Raw genomic sequence first — 19825 nt, 5'->3', positions numbered from 1 at the left:
ATATATATATATATATATATAATCAATTCTCCTTGAGATCGAGATAGAGACAAAAAAAAGAGTTGGATTGTATGAGATAGAGCAGAGGAGGGAAATAATTAAGTGGTTGTCACATTGAAAGAATTACATGTACGTGTTTGAACTTCTTGATAAATGGGCTTTTTGATCGATTGAAGATTAAGAATAAGTAAGTGTGATAAATGAGTATGAAAATTAGCATTATCTTAACGCTAATTAAACACAATATTCACATGGCATGGGTGTGTTTCACTTTAGTCAAGGCTAGCTTGTTAGGCGATTGTGTTGGCAGAAGACAATTTGGGTTCAAATTTTAGTAATTTCTCTATCAAGTGGTTGGTCAAAATTGCTTTTATATAATCCATGTCTAAGTATCCGATTAGCAATATGATCAGTAAGCAACACAAGCGTGTTTTTTATTATCACTTAATTTATTCGAATTGTATGACAGTTGTATAGCAGTATTTTGTTTGAAAAGTGTTGTTCATAGAGTTTACTGAAATAATATTATTTAGTCAACTTTTTATGAAAGCAAAAAATTGATTAAGCTTTTTTTAAAATAACATATAAGAAAATCAAAACTAAGAAGGAAAAATCAAGGGTGCTTGCACAACTAAACCCTTTGTCATGTTGGGGGGTAATTGTACGTGCGACGACCACTTTTTCTCTTTTATTGGGGTTGGTCACACAACTATCTTCGTCCAACGAGGATGGCCGTGTGACTAACGACTCTCTTTCGTTAAGATGATTGCATGATCACTTTTGTCCTATTGAGGGTGGAATACGAGCATTTTTTTTATTTTTTATTTTTTGAAGTAAAAAGTCAACCTCCACATATGTTTTTTTTTTTTTAAAAAAAAATATTCCTATAAAATGGTTGAAGTTGTTTATTTATTTTTAAGGTGTGTTTCGGTATTTGAAAAGGATTAAAAATAAATAAAGACTTTTCAAAAAATGTTACTAAAGATGACCTGGTTTCTAGCTAGTTTTCACATTTAACAAGCCATTGGGCAAAGCAAGGAATAAAGTAGAACCTTGTGGTCAAAACCTGGAACAAGGACAAGAAAATTAAGAAATGGGTGCAACGAAATTTCCTTCTAATTTCCAACAAAACAAACCCTAAGTGATTTCAAATCTGAAATATTTCTGGCAGATTTAATATAAATTAAGAAAGATGGGGGTACGTAAGTGTGGCTCGAACATGTGGGATTCATTTAACTATTATTTGTATTAATTATTATCGGAAATCGGACTGTCAGCTACCTTAGAAAATATGAATATATTTTGTGATTAGTTTAGTAATTAGTACATTACCCTATTTTTAAGAAAAAAAAAGATGCCTGCGAAGAGACCAGATCGAGGAAGGAGAGAGGAGGGAGAGGACTCGTACGGATTGACGACACTATTCTTTTGACACATGTATTTTCCTTGGACAATGCAATTATGCCTTTCACTATACATCTCTCTCTCTCTCTCTCTTCAAAAAAAAAAAAAAAAAAAAAAAAAAAAGAAAAGAAAGGAAATTGAATCCTCTCCCTATATATATATTTTTAAAAAAATTGTTTTAGGTTACAAAACATAGTTAATGAAAATGAGAATTTTAAAGTGTACTTAACCGTTTAGTAAAATTATAATTCAGTCTTAATTGTACGTTTTTAAAGTGATATTTGGGATAAATTAGAGTGACACTAATGCAAAAATCATATATAATGAGATATAAATGGGACTAATTCGTTCAAGTTTGGATGAAAATAAAAATCAAGAAAACAAGGAAAACTTGAGATAAATTGGAGAAGTTGAACAACAAAATTAAAAAAAAAAAAATTAATATACGAGGATTCAAGACAAAGATAATATATATATATAAAGAAAAGAAAAGAAAAGAAGTATTGAGAGTTGATGAGATAACCTCTCCTATTTTTCATTTCTAGACTGGACTAAAAGTGCATGTACGGATAGAACTAGAGGGGCACGGGGCCATGCCCCCTTCCTTGGTTCTGAATATGTATGTATAGTTAAAATATTTATTTTTTTAAAAAAAAATTCTTTATATATATTTGATCTCAAAACTAGGCTTTGAATCCTATCAAAAAAAATATACATTTGGCTTCTCATTCAAGCTTTGACCCATCCTCATAAAAAATCTTGGTTCTGTTTCTTACACGGAGGTGCTATAAATTTTGATAAATAATGCATGTGCTGTAGTTTTTTCAACGGTCTGAATTTAATTTACTTTTTCTTTTCTTTTTTTTTTCATCTTTTTTATGAATGACTTATAATTAAATTTATATATGCTAGCTTGAGTTGTGGTTCTCATTACAGTTAGAAATTGGGTCGATGGCATTACATATTTACATTCATTACAATGACTGCGATTTTTGCGACATTATCATTTCCCTTATCCCTATCCTCATGCACTGTTCTTGGGAGACTACTCATAATCAACCGATTCGACCCCGATATATATATAACGCATTCCCTAGATATGCATTTGAATAATTTGAATAATGCATGGCTGTCAATTGTCATGCATGCAATCCCTTTCACATTCATAGGCATTAATGGGCATGGCTTGACATTTACAACATATTGTGCTGGAAAGTTGACAAAACACCCTCCTGCGTACGTATCATCAGTAATTTGGAAAAGAAATATATGTTGATTGTCCCCTTGACCCCTTCTTCTTCTTTTTTTCTTTTTTCTTTTTAATTTCTACGCTGAGAAACAAGCTCATGAGAAAGGGTCCTTCGATCCATGCCAATGATGCCATGCGTGTGCTGGCATGCATCTTTTCCCAAAGCTAGAAAATTAAGAAGCTGATTTTGGGTGTGACGTACCAAAGAGAGAATACCCTCAAGACTGATCAAGAGAGCACAAAAGTCAAGTCATGCAGGCGTAAGAATCCAAGCGAATTAATCCATGGCATGCAAGTGAAACGGTTGAGATGTACATATATGTGAGTCTTTTTATTTATTTATTAGTTTGTGATGGTATTTTGCATGAGGCCCCATGACGCGGTTTTGGCCCTCTGCATGACAGAGAAGCACCAGCTGGTGATGATAACCATCTCCAATATTGGCATTAAGACTGCGCGTTTTGAGTGTCGTGTTCACAATATATTTTCATTATTTTTTCTCAAAGCTTATTAAGAAGCATCACTCGATCCCCTGCAAATCCTGGAAGTTGCCTAGCTATGACTAATCACAGAATCCTATGTTTCTCTCTCCCTCCCTCCCTCCCTCAACCATATTATATTAATCATATCATCTGCTTTTTTATATTCAATAATATTTACTCTCAAACTTTATTAAAATGGTAAAATTACCAATGCCCCCTATGCCCTGTTTTTATTTCCTATATTTTATAGTTTTTTTGTGGGCGTCAACTGGGGAGGGGTGACTTGTTGTGTAAGTCACCAAACGATCAGTCGTTTTCCTTTTTTATCGTTCGTTGCTTTTTTTCCTGGCTGCTGCTGTCACTGCTCCGTGCAGGCATGATTTTATTTTATTTATTATTATTATTTTTTTGTTTTCACATTTCTAAGCCGTTTTTAGTATAACTATTCATTCTTAGTCAAAGAAGTAACTGCCCAGCAAGTTGGCTAGGAAAAAAGTCACTGAATTGTAATTAATGTCTTTTATTGTAAATGTGTGACAGGTACTACTTGATGAAGCATGCCACGCTCCCATGCATTTTCTTCTACACAATTCTTCCAGCTTGGTCGACAATTTATGTGGTTGAATCATTCAATTCTTCCAAACCACCCCCCACAAGTACTATACTAGATAGGGGTTAAATTCTTTATAGGTACATGTGGTTTAATGTGAAAACAAACGGACCTTTTGGTTTTAAAAGTATTGTAAATGGTACGTACTTATGAAACATCTAATAAACAGTATAGTTGATCATTTTGTTAATGTTTTGTCCAATAATTTAGTGGAGTACCACGTTAAATTAGTAAGCGTGCAACTTATTTTATATATCTCATTCATATTATTTGTTTTAAAAAAAGATTAGGGGGTGGGTCGAGCCACCCCTTATGCATGATTGGCTTAAGGTGGCTTAACTAAACCGTCTCATGGCCATTGGAAGTGGCGAATCAACCCCAATAGCCAAATGGGAGTGGCCAAAGGAGTGGCTCGACTATCCCCTTTGTCAGCCTAAGCCCTAACAAGCCATAAGGGGTGGTTGAGCCACTCTCTATTTTATTTTTATTTTTTTAAAAATAATATTAATGAGTCATATGAAACATGTAGCAATTGCTTATGGTTTGACGTAACACGCCAATAAATTATTGGACAGAACATAAATAAAAATATCAATTACATTTATCAGATATATATCCACAGGTACCATCTGTTGTACATTTTAAATTCAAAGTGTGTTTTATACTTAAAAAAATTAAATATTTAACCCAAAGTTCTAAACGTGCAATTGGTAGTTGAGCAAGCGGTGAATGTAATGTATGGAAATAATATTTTTAAACAAATTGACCGATAAAATAATTTTTAAAGTAATGAAAACCTAAAGACTGATTTTTATTTTATTTATTTTTTAACTTAGGGAGTGATTTTTAAACTAATTATAAAACCCCATGAAATAAATTTTTTATGTTTTTATCCGATGCTATTTTTATCACTTTTTTCACTTCGGGTTAAAAGTATCTAGAATGCCGGCATGTTAGACAACTTTTAACTCAAGGGTGGGGTGGAAAATCCCAAATATTCATTTCAATAAATATTTGATTTAAATACACTGGAAAATATCTGTCACCCATTTGATGTCCATATGTTGAGAACCCTACTGTTCTTTGACTAGGTGGATTCCTTGCCCAAGACCCTAACCCTCATCTATAAATAACAGCCTGCTCTCCCCAACATCCAGTCCCCATGTCATTGCTTTCCTCATTCTCATAACAAAGAAGAAAAGAAGAATCATCCAGAGAAAACAAAAGTTATTGATCATCAGAGTCTTCAACAAATGGTGAAGACAGAGCAAAAGAGTCATCTGGAGCCATCAAAGCCAATGCCATCAACATCATCAGCACCATCATCAGCATCAGGAGGGAGCAAAAAGAAGTACAAGGGAGTGAGAATGAGGAGCTGGGGTTCATGGGTATCTGAGATAAGAGCACCAAATCAGAAAACAAGAATATGGTTAGGCTCTTATTCAACAGCAGAGGCAGCGGCCAGAGCCTATGATGCTGCACTTTTATGCCTGAAAGGCTCTTCAGCAAATCTAAACTTCCCCATCACATCTTCCACTGATTATCATCACAATATTCCTCCTCATGATATTGTTATGTCGCCCAAGTCCATCCAAAGAGTGGCTGCAGCTGCAGCCAATAGCTTTATTGCCAATGCTACTGCCCCACCATCATCCCCTCCTGCTCCCTCATCCTCATCATCAGTCTCATCCCCATCGATGTCATCCTCACCGTCCGATCAACTCGTCGACGATGATGTCACGCTAATGCCACCATTTGATCAAGTCAATGAGCCAATGGCCATGATGGAATCCTGGTACAACAACTTTGACGGCCTACAATCCCCAAAATTCTTTGATCAAATGTTCAATGGTGCCTTGTTTGCTCCACCTGTGGTTGATGATCTGTACGAAGAAGTCGATATTCGTCTGTGGAGCTTCTGCTGAAGAAATTATTCAAGATCAATCCAAATAAAGCCCAACCCATATCATTCTTTTGTCCAATATTCACATTCGTTGATGATCTTCTCTTATTGCTTGAAGACATTACTGACAGTAACCATCAATTTGTTTATTATATAGTGTATTTTGATTTAGGAGATCGAAGAAACTTTCATGAGGAGATGAGACATTTTTTGGACTCTCCCCTGTAGTTTTTCTATATATTAAGAATATGTATGAATCAAGCAAGGTTTGTCATATGATCAAATATTATTTATGGTTTATATTGTAATGAAATTAAAGGAAGAATAAGTTTAATTTCATCAATGCCCCTCTTGTTATATGCTTTGGCTCTTTCTCTCTGTCTTTCTCTCCTATTTAGTCTTGTTCTTTATAAAATAAGCTATATATATATATTGGATGCAGAAATTACAGTTCTAGGCATTCTTTGTAGAGTGTGGGAGCCATATATTTTATAGAGAGATGTCAGAAATGCCTATCTCAGTGGGAACAAATTAATGGCAGAGGATGTGGAAACTTGAAATCATCTGAGAGTGTGTTTGTTGTGGAGCTCACACCAGCTGCCTTCAAGGCTCACGGATTGTTAATATCTTCGAAGTCTCCAAATCTGGAATTTTTTTTTTTTTTGTTTTTCCCACTGGTGTCTCAAAATCTAGATGCTGGAACATGTTCTTGTGATTTTTGGATTTTTTTTTGTTTGTTTAGCTATGAGAATTTGGAACTTACAACATAAAAGAAAGCAGTGCTAAAGTGATGATATCTAATCGATTCAGAGTGGTTGGATGTAAAAGTGACTGGAGGATCATAACCATTGAAGCATCTAGATAGTCTTTCTTCTTTTAGTTTTTCAGAAAATATATATATATATATGGGAAAAGCTAGTACACACCCATGTGATCTAGTAATCTTTAAGTTGATTAATTTATCCCAGGAATTCAGGGGGGAGCAGGGATTTCAGGAAAGGAGGAGAAAAATTTTCAGAGAATTGGTCCTATTTGTTAAAACTTTTATTTTATTTTTTTCAACCAGAAAAAACAGTTTTCACTTTAACCCAAAAAAAAAAAAAAAAAAAAAAAAGATTTTCTAAAAGTATTTGATATTTGGTGGACTGGCAATATTCCACTGGAGGCCCATTTTGTCTTGGAAACTAGTGGTTTATCAAGATTCAAGTTGAACTATAATTATTAGATCAGATATATGATATGCATAAGATATGATATGTTCATATGATTCAATGGGAGGATTGATGAAGTTTTGGCACTTTCTAGGCAAATTTTTTGAACCTGGTCAGGTGCCTGAAGCATTGGTTCAAGCCAAAATGGCACATGACCTGTCTTCTTCTGCTATAGATGAGGGCATGGGGTCCCATCCTCATTTGCTTCCCCTACCATTGTATTTGGCCTCTTCAAGGTGCTCTTTATAAGCCATACTCCTTTTGGAAGGCAGGAAGTGTAAAGGAGTGTGATGAGCGCCCCCCCCCCCCCCCCACACACACATTGGAAAGCACAAACCAGAGTCTGCCATATTAGAACCTAAAACATGCTACTGTTGGGGACAACATAGGATTGTGTCCCACGAAGAACATGTTACCGAATTTTAGCACATGATGACAAATCCACGGATTGAAGACACATCATGTGATATCAAAGCACCAATCTATCCAATATATCACATTTTCTACTCAATTATTGCTCTAATGCTGCTTCCAATTTTTATTTTTTATTTTTTTGTGCATAATGCAGTGGTTTGAACCAAGTCTTGTTGCATTTGCGCATGGGTTAAGCGTTTAGTATAATCGTGATTCCGCTTTTAAAGTAACGCGTTTTTGTTTGAGGTTTGAAAAAGTTTTCAAACTGCAATTCTTTTCAAATGTGCTCTCAAATGAGATACGTTTTTTCATAAGTGTTTTAAAACGTGCATTTGACTTGTAAAATAGTGGGGCAAATGCATTCTTCTTCAACAAAATCCTATCATCGCTATTAATATTTTTTAATTCCTTTCATAGAATATTCTTCCTACTACATTAATTTTTTTATTTTTTTGGTATTTGGTCTTTGGTAATAACTAACAAGTAAGAGTAATGTTATTCTTCATACTTATTATATATTGTTGAAATGACATATTTTAAGTAACTTTTTATTTTAACTACTTAATAATAAAAAAGAAATTTAAAACACGTCACAACGAACAAATGGGTACGTAGAATCACTCCTAAAATAGTAAAAAGTCGTTACTTGGACACATAAAAGTTCGGACAAAAAATACAGAAAATATGGTAGATGCCCATGTCATGTGCCTACCCCTTCATTTTTCCAACAATTATAATGATAAACAAAAAGACCTTAATTACATATACAAGTCAGATCCAACATACTCCGTGAGTAATGATTCGGGCTTGGCCTTATTATATATTATTATTATTAGTAGTAGTAGTAGGCTTGGCCTTATTAAGACACCGTGGTCCATGGCCATTGCCCATTTGAGCCAAACTTTTGGGCCAGGGTTGATTCTTAGCAACTATGTCAGTTTTTAATTTCATATTTGCTCCGATTTAGTGTGGATTTTCTAGTTATTTCATTCTCTATTTCCACTTGAAAGAATACTTCGGAAAAACAATTTGTTTTTCTGTAGGCTGTAGCTAAACTAATATGTGGACGCCTCTAATAAATCAAAGTCATTGTTTAATAGCTATTTTGCAAATTAGAGGGTTAAAGCATGTGGCTATGAATGGAAATTTTACATTTGGAGGAGTCAAAATATAAATGAGAGGTAAAAATTAATTTTAATAGGACTCGGAACTTATTTTTTAAGCCATATATATATATATATATATAACTTAATAAAAAAAATTTAGGCAGAAATTTTGAAAATGATGGGTCATGGCTCTTTGGGTCTAAATGGAGGTCCAGTGGACCAGTGCATAACAATACTATTCACTTCGAAATGCAACCGGATTGTATTAGGAGTCAATTCCACCAGTTTTAAGGCCAGCAATTTAACCCATGACTCGTATCGCAAATCTGACATGTAAAATTCGGGTTAGGGTTAGGATTTAACGAATTCGGTTTAGTAAATGGGTTGGGTTGTGTCAACTTGTCGGGTTTGCGGGTCGACACGTTTGACCTTTTTGTCTTCTTCGTTAAACACCTAAAGAGTAAAGAGTAAAAACTGGTTCTGTGTGTTTAGCAAAGGACTTGAAAAGGAAATAGATCGAAATTGTAGCAGATTTAATTGATGTGAGAAAAAAAAAAAAAAGAATATTTATATAAAAAAATAATTATTTTATTATAATTTTTTATTTAAATAATAATAAAAAATAATTGATATGATATAAAAAATAAGAATATTATAGTTAATTTTAAGATGAATTTTTTAAATTTTTAAGTCCGGTCCGGCCACACCTTTGCCAAACACGGCCACGTCTCAAGTTCAACCCTAAAAAAAAATTCGCGCGGCTCAGCCTGCTGAGGAGACCTTCCGTCCGCCCACTGCTCTCAGACCTTCCGTCCGCTCAGCCTGCTCAGGATATCTCACGCACGCCCTCACCGCCTCATTGTATCTCGACAGAATTACCCTCACGGCCTCATCCTTACTATTCAGTCTTCACTCACCGTCTCACCCTCACGGTCACGAGACTCACGACGCTCGGCCTCACCGTCACGATCTGTCGCTCAGTTCAATCTCTCCGATCTGTCGGTCTCTTCGTCTCTCTTGATTCGCGGCGCTACGTACCTCCAGCCTCCAGGTATCTTATTTCCTTTGAATAATGTAGTTTTATATCTTTATTTTTTATTTTTTTTATTTTTATTTTTCTGATAAGTAATGTATGTAATCTTATTACTCTGTTATAGAGATTAGTTGATTTTAGGGTTTAGCAATTTATCATCAGTGACGCTAAACCTAAATTTTATCTGTAATCTACTTCTTTGGTGATTCTGAGTAATCATTAATTGTTAATCTCTCAGAAACATTAATTGGTAAAATCATGTTGTTGGGTTCTCACTTCTCAGTCGTGTCTGATCACCTTTTGTTTATTCCAATTAAACCTAGAACAAATTTTCAGCAGGGGAAAATAAAGCAAAAAAGGGAAAAGATAAAGAGAGAGAGAAGAGAATTTGTAAAATTAATCTACTGCATGTCTCTTAACTAGATGGAATTCAAGGGCTTATATTTCAAAACCGAGGTTGAGTTTCATCATATGTTAACGAATTCAACAAATTATGAATTGATTTCACATATTCTATTACGATTAACTCCATTGTTGAGTAATTCCGGGAAATAAATTGCATTCATGCGTTTATTTAAAAATTTATTGTGTCATTTTATTTCTGTCATTAACTCCTAAATGTGTCGTGTTCACGGGTCGTGTCATGTCGACCCGACACGACATGTTTAACTAAATGGGTTACACATGTCGTGTCGTAATTGGGTTGGACACGAACCCTACACGTGAACACGTTTTGCCAGCCCTAGGTCTAGTTTGTCTCTCTTGTTTCTTAATCTAACCTATAGATTCGCCATTCCAGTGCTTCTGTTCTCGCAAGTTTGGCACGCGGGGAGCGAAACCAAATCATGGGTTATTCCAAGAACCAGTTACTTTCGCGCTTACAGGTTCTTTTCCCAGTGCCCCATTTGGTTTTTTTTCTTGCTGTTCTTCACTCGTTTTGAGTTCAATTTGATCTGGGTGTTCTTTATTTTTGCATTAGAATCCAATTTCCATGCTCAATTGGTAATGTTCAATCATTATTACGCTGTGTTACGTTCATTGCTATATTTGAAAATAAGCAACCTCTGCTTGTAACATAATTGACTGCTTTCTTTTTTATTTTAATTTTTTAAAATTTTTGCTTTGGTTTGTTAAGTAAAAGGGAATTTTCTAACATGGATTATAGAAAGAATGCTTTTGTTAGAACGTTTTAAGACTTAGCTGAATAGTATATGTGTATTTAGCTGAATATTCAGTTCAATTGCTTATTTTATTTTCCTATTGGAACTGTTAATGGTTATTCCTTATTGTTTAGGGGCTAGGATTTAGTTTCATTTTTTATTGTAACATGATTTACAAATTTGTGAATCTATGCGATTCGGGATAACGTCAATGGTCTTTGGGCCAAATGGCATCTCTTTTTTCAATTGGTATAAGGGGTGGAGGGTTACTTATCAAAAAAAAAAAAAAAGGGGGTGGAGGGTCAGTCATTGGTTCAATCCCCCTATGTGGGTGTGAGTAATATTTACCTATAAAGAAAAGAAAACAAGAAAAAAGCAATCTAGATTACATATGTTGTTTTGGCTGCCTTGGTTTTACTTTTCAATGATTGAATTTGCGGCATTTCGTTTGTTTTTCCTGTAAGTTACTGATATATTTGGTCTTCATTAGGAGCTTCTAATTGAATTTTCCAAGTATGAACATCCTGTTGTTTTGACGGTTGAAGCTCAGGTAAAAGAATACTGGAAAAAAAAAACTGGGTTGTATATCTTCCTTTACATACGGATGTACTTAAAAGCAAGAATATTTATTTTCCTGTGTAGGCAAAGCATGTAGGAAACGGTGAGGGTGCACTGAGTAAAAATTTATTCTTGAAGGTATGGAGTTTTAAGACTTAGTACACCTTCTGATGCATAATGTTAAGTTTAGGCCTTTTTTTTTTTTTTTTTTTTTTTTTCCCTCTCGATATAGTCTGTGGCCCAACACCTGGACTTGTTTGTATACGCAGGACAAGAAAAATAGATTCTATATTGTTTCTGCTCTGGTTGATACTAAAGTCGACCTAAAAGGTATACATTACAGTGTATATTTTCTCAACCTCAAGCACCTTATTGCATATAGGCATGTAGATATCGTAGAGACTTTTTGTAGTATTTGCACTGTCAATTGAATTGTTTTTGCTCATTTATTTCTTATATATTCCTGGATATTAATGGAGTTACTTGTGACTTCAAAACTGAGCAGTTCTATCTCAAAGGCTTGGTTTGGGGAAAGGAGGTTTGAGAATGGCTCCTGAAGAAGCATTGGGCGAAGTTCTTCAGGTTGGTATAATGCGTATAAGTTCAGTTTGTGCTTCTCTGCCCCTTGGTTTGCGCCTGTGGTAAAACCATGTGCTAATCCAGCTGTTGCCCTTTTCATTTAGTTTTTTTGCAATGGAACTGGTGCTGACTCATTTTTCTCTGAATTTGGTTCCAATTTCAATGCAAATACTTCCTACTGGTGAAGCACATCTGGTTGTCTTTTCAAATATAAAAAATATAAGTTCTTCTTGTAGGAGAATTTCTGTATGCATAAGGTCTCCTTTTTCTAATAAAATTTTGTTACTCATTAAATAAGAAAAGATGGTAAGTTCTTGCTTCAGGATTAGAATAGAGAATATAGAGGAATAAAAATGTTACATACTACACAAACTTAAAAATGAACCAAGTCTTAAGCCAACAAAATTTGGTTAGGCTCCACGGATTATTTTTCAACTAATTAGTGCTGGCCACATTTTTTGCTCACTTCTCTTTGCACCTAGGGTCCATTGTAGTGTAGGCCCTGTAGGGGATACCAGAACTTTTTCTCCAATGGAGCCATTTATTTGATGTGACTAAGTCTTATGGAGACCATCAACCTATTGCCATGCTTCTCCTTTCTCCTGACTTGGGATTGGCTATATAGAAAGATGAGGACACTAAACATTGACACAAGAGGAGTTATGTACTACATCAGCACATTTTTTATTTTTTTTATTTTTATTTTTTATTTTATATAAGTAATCAAGATATCATTAAAAGCATAAGGTTTCCCCAAGTACATAGGGAGTATATAAGAACAACACAATTATATCTACAACATGCCACATTATAAAATGCGTACGTGTAAAAGCTGGAAAATTACCTTGCTCATATACTATATGCTTTGATATCTTGAAAGGCACAAATCACTTTCGTGAGACATGGCATTTGTGCATTATATTTTCCTTGATTGAGCCATGAGGTGGAGGCTGAGTCTGGCAGCGGATTTGTCCACATTGTCTGGTTGAGCGCTCCAAGCCTGTTTGATTGACCACTTTCTAGTTTAGTTATTTGGGTAGGGTGGCTAATATATATCTGTTACTATGAAGAATGATCATCTTGCCATATCAGTGTTAAATCAATATTGATATTCAAGTAGATACTTTCTGTTTTGTAGTTTTAATTTTATTTAATGGAAGAATATTTACTATGTCTGAACTTCTCATTGTTTTGACTTTATTCTGCTCTCTGATGTCTTTTATCATTTTTTTTTTTCGCAAGGTACCTTTGGGTTGCGTTACTCCGTTTGCACTTATAAATGATTCAGCACGGTATGCAGTATCTTTGTTGCTCTAGAAATTGAATTCCTTCTTTGTTTCCGTTCTCAAATTTTGAGCTCTTACATGTACTTATATAAAAACAAACTTTTGAGCTCATACATGTGATAGTATTGTTACTCTAGGCCTTTGAATGTATATTTTTACAAAATTATTCAAATTCTGTGTCAATTACTTTTTTTTTCTTTGTTGTTGGTGTTGCATGGGCACATCTATTGTATTGTGTAGAAAACTTATTTTGCTTCAAAAGTGAATCCTTGAATTTTTCTATTTCTGGTAAAAGTTTTCCTATGTATTAGTGGAAAGCTTTCTACTATTGATAGGTAGGTTTTGTAGATCTTCTGAATTTTTGTTTGTAATTGGTATGTGAACGTTCTGTACCCTTTGGATTTATAATTCTTTTTTTTTTTTTTTTTTAAGTAATTCAATGTCATTAAATAAGTGCAGTAGGGCACAAAATCAATAGAAAGATGAACAGAAGTTCAAAAACCTGCAAAACTAGAAACAAGCAAGTCATGATGTGCTGATACCCATGTATGTGTTATGCATGATCCTCTGCTGCTCTAGCACAGAAATCTCTACATCTTCACAGCACTGAACATTTCGTTCTCTCCAAAGGCACCACATTAAACACAATGAAGCCAACTTCCATAGTTTCATAATAGTGCCATGCCCTACCTGACCTCCCAAACTGGCCGACAAATCGTTCACCTATCTAGGCATAACCCAATCAACACCAAACAGATTAAGTATAGAGCTCCGTAAGTCTCTTGCTACTTCATAGTGAATCAACGTGATCAATGGACTCCTCACTCTTCTTCCATGTGCAACACCACTTCATCATCAGAACATTCCTCTTTCTCAAATTATCCGGTGTCAATATTTTTTCTAAAGCTGCTGTCCATACAAAAAAGGCCACCCTCGAGGGAGCCTTGACTCTTTAAATACTCTTCCAAGGAAAAGGGGATCCATTTGGACTAGTTAACACTTGATAAAACGAATTCACTTCAAACTTACTCCTTTTGGTAGGACTCCAGTCTATTCTATTCGCATCTCCTTGTATTTATAATTCTTTTAAGGAAATCACAAATTACTTAAAAAAAAAAAAAAAATTAACTAACAGTAGACCAGTACTTCTGTTTGTGCAGATGCACATGTGAGGACACACTTTCATGTGTGCGTATAGTCATTTTAGTTTTTTCGTATTTTATTGGAGGTGCCCTATATGATATCAACACATGGATCTTCCACGATAGGATTCTTGTGTGAATTTCAAAGAAACTTCTTCTTTACATTGATTATAATTAAATAAATTAAACATAGTATAAATATATTAATATGACATAGTTTATATACTTGATGCCGATTTTATATTTAGACTTAAAAGATGCAAGATTTAACAAGTTTGAGGGAAAAAATGTGATATTTATGGTTCGACTGGTAGGTTCTGTTTGGTTTCTAAAACACTAGGCCGCTAGGCGGACTCATGCCTCACATTTTGTTTTACACGATCTTCACTTACATATTGCATGATGTGATTGATAGTTTGATTGTCCTCCTGAAGGTTTTTTGTTTTTGTTTTTGTTTTTTGTTTTTTGTTTTTTGTTTTTTTTTTTTTAACTTATGGTCTGTTACTATGAAATTATCAGGATGACATTTTTTGTTCTTTAGTTGGGGTCGTGTAATAATTTGTTTGTAATCTTTGTGCGGCAATAATGTATATTAAAAACTGGTTAGGTAGAATTCCAGCAGATATTCTGTAACTTTGTGATGTCCTTTTCTCTCTTGCTCTGTGGTCCTTTCTTTGCATATTATCTGTAAATCCTCAGTTTCATGTTACATTATATCTTTTCTTTGTGAAGACATGTATCCTTGTTGTTGGATCGAGGGTTTAAAGGTCAGGAGCGCTGCTTGTTCCACCCACTGTCAAATGACATGACAATATGTAAGTAAGAAGGGTTTCTAGAAAGTAGAAACAGAAATTCTTTTGTCATTGCTTTTGTATTTTCTCCATCTTTAATTTTAAAACCTTTTTCAACTTGCTTATTTTGTATCATCTTATTTACCATGTATCTTGTTATCTTTTGGACTCTTGAGTAAAACTTTTAATAGAAACTTACACAAGATTTGAAGTATTAAATTGATGGAACTCCATGATTACCACCATTTATACTTTTGAAGCTATTTTAGTTAAATATATTAAAGTAATCTGGTATTAACTCATTAATGTTAGAGAAAATTACTGAATTGTTCCTGGGTTTTAGGTTTGTATCAAATCTATCCCTGTGGGACAAAAATTATCTTAAAACTCCCTAGGGGAAGGGGGAATGAGAAATTCGAACTAGTGAGCTCCGCTTTATGAGGCTTGGTCCCTAGCTGATTGAGCAACCTTTTAGGGTTTATCTTAAAACTTCTTGTTGTATGTTATTGACTTATTGTATCAAATTGATTATTTTGTATAAATTATGTCCATGTTTCTGACTGAACCCTTGTAAAATTGCAATTCTACCCAAATAAAATTTTTTTTTTAAAAAAAAAACTCTTGTGGCGACAGACCCTCACCAAATGAGGGTATAATTGTAATTTTACGGGCTTCATTAGAAAAATGGACGGAATTTGTTTGGAAGGATCAATTTGATAAAAGAGCTTAACATAAGAAGTTTTAAGATAGTTTTTTTACCGTAGGGATTGATTTGATACAAGCTTAACCCCCAAGGTTTAATTCAGTAATTTTTACATAATTTTAATAAAAGTATGCAATTTAGCCCTGAATATCCATCAAGTAAGAGAGTGAATCACTTGAGACATGGGATTATGTGGAATAGGAAAAGGTTTGGTCTAAGGTGTTGATATGGTATTTGGGATGTTTTAACCAAAAAGGAGGACTTGATTAGAAAACAAGACTAAAGAAAAAGGATGAGCAAATGAGGGTTACTGTCTCCAGGGCTCAAGCCCTTCTTGTCTCGAATTGAAATTTTTAATGAATTATGTCATTGAACTCACCATCAGATTGGAGATATCTCATCTTTCTATATTGTGCTAGAGTTGTGGAAAAAGGTACTTCATCCTTCAATTTTTGGCATCATGTACTTTTAGGGGGCAATTATATGATCCATGATAGGAAGTGTGTGTGCTGAATAAGATAGAAGATTGTTCATCCTTCATTCTACGAGCCATAATTTTAGCATCAACTGTTGTTAATGTTATGCTATAAATCCACAAATTTCATATAGCTTGGTAATACCAATGAACCCTCGCTCAAACAGTGCTTCCTTCACTTCTAAGAACATGGAGGGTGAGTGGTGGGTTAAGAAGAGTGCATGTGTAATTTGCCAATTCAAAAAGGATTAAGTAAGTATATGTTTAGTCCCTGAAAAATTATTCAAATTTCAATTTGTACCTAAAAATATATTTTGTGCCAAGTATCCCCCTCTTTTCCCAAATAAGTCAGTTTAGTCTCTGTAACTATGATGCCATATTATGTGACGAAAAAGGTTGAGAGGCACAAATATTTTATGAAATGACACGTAACAAAACTCCCAAAAATATGAGGGGGAATTAGTTTTGCACTTGACACACATTTAGTGCGCCACACCCCCACCCCCCCCCCCCCCCCCCCCCCCCCCCCTCCCCCCAATATTTTCAGGCTGACTGGGCAAGATGTGTATTTTGTTATGTGATTAGTCATAAAAAATTGATACACATCAGTCTTTTCAGTCACACAATTTGACACTATTGTGTCAGGACACTCAATTGACTCATTTGAAAAAACATAGTTAATAACTTGATACTAATATTCTGTAAGGACTAAGAGTCTGTTTAGAGCCTTGGAAAATAGAGGTTTTACTTTATAGAAAAAGCCTGAATGATCTTTTTATAAAATGCCTCATTTTCAAGCTTTCCCCCACAACACTGTTTTTGACTGTTGTAAAGCAAACAACCGTATTTCTGCCTGAAAGAGCTTTTTAAGTACTAAAAGCTCATTTTGAGCTCCTTAACGCAATCGTAAACAAGTTCTAAATAGAAATTTGAATAAATTTTCAGTAAACATGCAGACACAAGGACGCCACGTAATGTATGACAAAGTGATGGGCACCCATGTGTCTACCTGTATGTGAACTCTGATAGGACTTTCTGTGAAGGTAGCATTGCTGAAAAGACTTTAGGCTCATTGTCAATTGTTACCTACATCTTACTTGATAACATTACCTTAGATCATTTCTTACTTCACAGCAGTATGGTACATAGTGATGCATCACATAGTGATGCATTACATAGTGAACTATGAGGCCCTGCACTTGTCAATGAATTTACAGTTGATGAATATACATATATTTTTTTTCATGTTAGCCCCTGATCCTTGACATACTGCTTCCAGCTCTTAATGCCTGCGAGCTTGACAAATTTCTAAGATCAATTGGCAGAGACTCCTCATATGTTGAGCTAGAGGTAATTTATAAGATTGTTGTGCAGGTTCACCAAATAATCCTTTATTAGTTTACTTGATCCAATCGTTATTCTTCTTGCTTTTTACTTTTTGCAGGCTAACCCTCCAGTAGGGAAAGATAATCCTCCTGATCTAGCTGCTCTTGTTCCATCTGATTCCATAGTTTTGCCAGATTCTACAGAAACAGCAGCTTCACTACAAGGTCCTACAAAAGATCGTGTTGTTTCAGATAACAAGACATTGGAAATTACCGGTACTTTTGGCCAAGATATGATATTGCCACTCAATCATGTGCTTGAACAAAGATAAATATATGAATGCTTGTGTGTTTCATTGTTTCTCAACTTGTAGGATTCTATCTCCATGCCAAGGATGGAAAGCCTTGCTGTGATTAGGAAATGGTCTTTCCTATCTTGCTTTTCATGGCATTCATTCTATTTTGTGTTCTATTTTATCATTGAAAATGAGGCTATTATGTAGACTGCATATTATTGTTTTTAGACTTTTGGTGAATTTGTTAAAGTCTTCATTAGCGGTTGCCTTGCCTCCCTATTCAATTCCTGGGATATAACCTTAAGCCCTCTTCACTTTTAAGATGAAAGTGCTGGACTGGTGAACACCTGCGTGGTTGGGTATGTGCAGGAAATTTCCTTTATTGTCCAAGAAGGGGTGATGGCAGACACATGTCCGCTTCAGTACAATACGGAGTTATTATAAAGGGATCTTTGCGAAGCCATTTGTGTTATGCCCAGAAGCAAGCATCACATTCAACTGTGAACAATTATAACCTGTGTGAAAAATATTAGACCAGAAATTCATGAGATATTAGGTTCTAAGATAATATTATTATTGCTATTTGCTCAAAACAAAAAATATTATTGCTATTTTTTCCTTGGGGGATTGGGATGGCAGCCAAATTCAGAGCTTTCATCTTAGGCTCATAAAGGTTTAATTAAACTTGCACATAATAATGGAAATATTATTAGTTTGGCAATCTAGTATACATTCTTTAAGCCCTCTAAGACTTGGTACTGACTTCAGTACACTAGTGGACATAATTGACATTATCAAGCCAAACTGGTTTACACAATCTTATTAGACGTGTTAAGATCTACTCAGTAGTTATCAATTTTAGATGTTGGTTGTGATATGGATGGTGTTGATTTCTTAGATGATTGTTCAGTCACACAATAAAAATAATGATATGGGGAAGAATCATATCGATTAGTTCATTTCAAAGTGATTAGTTCTTAATCATGGTAACCCAATAAAAATAATTCTTTATGATGCAGCTAAAGCTAGTGAGCCATCCAGAAAAGCAAAAAATGTAAAGGACAAACCTGCCAGCAGTGTGCAACCGGCGAGCTCCTACAAAGATGTTGGGCAATTTGTGGAAGAAATACTGGATAAAACATCAGCACTTTTACTTTCAGAGGTAAGCATATTTTAAAAAATTATGTTCTTTTTTTGTCCCATTGTTCGCGGTTCTTCTGGGTTATGCTAAAGAAATCAAGGCATGCAGATAACTGAGGATGCTATTAAGCAACATGGAGAAGGGTTAGGAGCTGTGTTATCAGACTCTATCAGAGAGCGTCTTAGCTCGGAGTTGAAGGCAGATACGGTGAGTATTTGGTTACGACTGTTGAATCTATACCTTTTCAAACATTTAAAAAAAAACAAGAAGAAGAACAACAATTGTTCATGGCAGTTTCAAAGAACATAAGTCTTGCATATTGAGGAATGGGTTCCTTGCATTACTATCGAATATCGAATATGTGGTTGTGAAAAGCTTTTTGATATAAGTTTATGGTTTTACTCTATGGTAATGATTACCCATATTGCAGAGGTCGTACCTGAACACAGCATACACAGAAGGGTTTAGTGTTGCTCGCATGATGTTCCAGAACACTGGTGCTCATAATCAGTTCAGGTGTTTGTGACTTGCAAAACTTTCAATTATTGTAATGTTATACATTCATTAAACACTCGTTTACACATTTGATAGAAAATGTCTAATTACTTAAACTGGCTTGGGGTATTTGACTTTCGATCTATTATATTCATTGTTCTGTCTTCATGGTGACGAATCTCTTTTTAAGTCGACCCTTTTTGGTAGGGACCCTCTCATCATCCCCAAAATTTGCCTCATTGGGTAGGGAATCAAATAATGTAATAAACTTAATATATAACTCACTTTTGAAAACCGGCATGTAATGAGAGGAAGCTCAAAAGTCTATAACACGTGCTTAAGATTGCACTTAACTGATGTGAGACACTTAAGATCGTAATGTAACTTGGGGTTCCTTTTGTCTTGTCATTTGCATGAGAATGGTGCTTTCACACAATTAAGATCACTGTTGTTATGTGGATT

General features: G+C 34.7%; 2 protein-coding genes across 2 annotated transcripts; both read left to right on the top strand.

Annotated features, from left to right (window-relative positions):
* Positions 1 to 4917: 4917 nt before the first annotated feature.
* Positions 4918 to 5965, top strand: LOC132167308 (Integrase-type DNA-binding superfamily protein). The gene has a single exon (XM_059578234.2). It carries the CDS (start codon positions 4999 to 5001, stop codon positions 5668 to 5670), a length of 672 nt encoding a protein of 223 aa, XP_059434217.1. The 5' UTR covers positions 4918 to 4998; the 3' UTR covers positions 5671 to 5965.
* A 3135-nt stretch (positions 5966 to 9100) lies between these two features.
* LOC132189214 (YbaK/aminoacyl-tRNA synthetase-associated domain-containing protein) lies at positions 9101 to 19531 on the top strand. The gene is made up of 13 exons (XM_059603836.2): positions 9101 to 9430; positions 10212 to 10296; positions 11063 to 11122; positions 11215 to 11268; positions 11400 to 11460; positions 11636 to 11712; positions 12952 to 13001; positions 14870 to 14952; positions 17386 to 17456; positions 17551 to 17707; positions 18747 to 18889; positions 18977 to 19075; positions 19299 to 19531. The coding sequence occupies exons 2-13, from the start codon at positions 10258 to 10260 to the stop codon at positions 19392 to 19394; spliced, it is 990 nt and encodes a 329-aa protein (XP_059459819.2). The 5' UTR covers positions 9101 to 9430; positions 10212 to 10257; the 3' UTR covers positions 19395 to 19531.
* Positions 19532 to 19825: the final 294 nt, after the last annotated feature.

This window comes from Corylus avellana, chromosome 2, assembly GCF_965113065.1.
Source record: "Corylus avellana chromosome 2, dhCorAvel1.hap1.2, whole genome shotgun sequence".
Lineage (NCBI taxonomy): Eukaryota > Viridiplantae > Streptophyta > Magnoliopsida > Fagales > Betulaceae > Corylus > Corylus avellana.
The sequence above is the reverse complement of the archived record's forward strand: the minus strand, read 5'-3'. Positions and strand labels throughout refer to the sequence as shown.

What these genes read in the sequence shown, in the direction of transcription:
- LOC132167308 (XM_059578234.2), top strand. Translation starts at nt 4,999, where the DNA reads ATGGTGAAGACAGAGCAAAAGAGTCATCTGGAGCCATCAAAGCCAATG.
- LOC132189214 (XM_059603836.2), top strand. Translation starts at nt 10,258, where the DNA reads ATGGGTTATTCCAAGAACCAGTTACTTTCGCGCTTACAG. An exon ending in GTCAAATGACATGACAATAT is followed by an intron (nt 14,953 to 17,385) that starts GTAAGTAAGAAG and finishes TACTGCTTCCAG; the next exon opens with CTCTTAATGCCTGCGAGCTT. An exon ending in CCTCATATGTTGAGCTAGAG is followed by an intron (nt 17,457 to 17,550) that starts GTAATTTATAAG and finishes TACTTTTTGCAG; the next exon opens with GCTAACCCTCCAGTAGGGAA.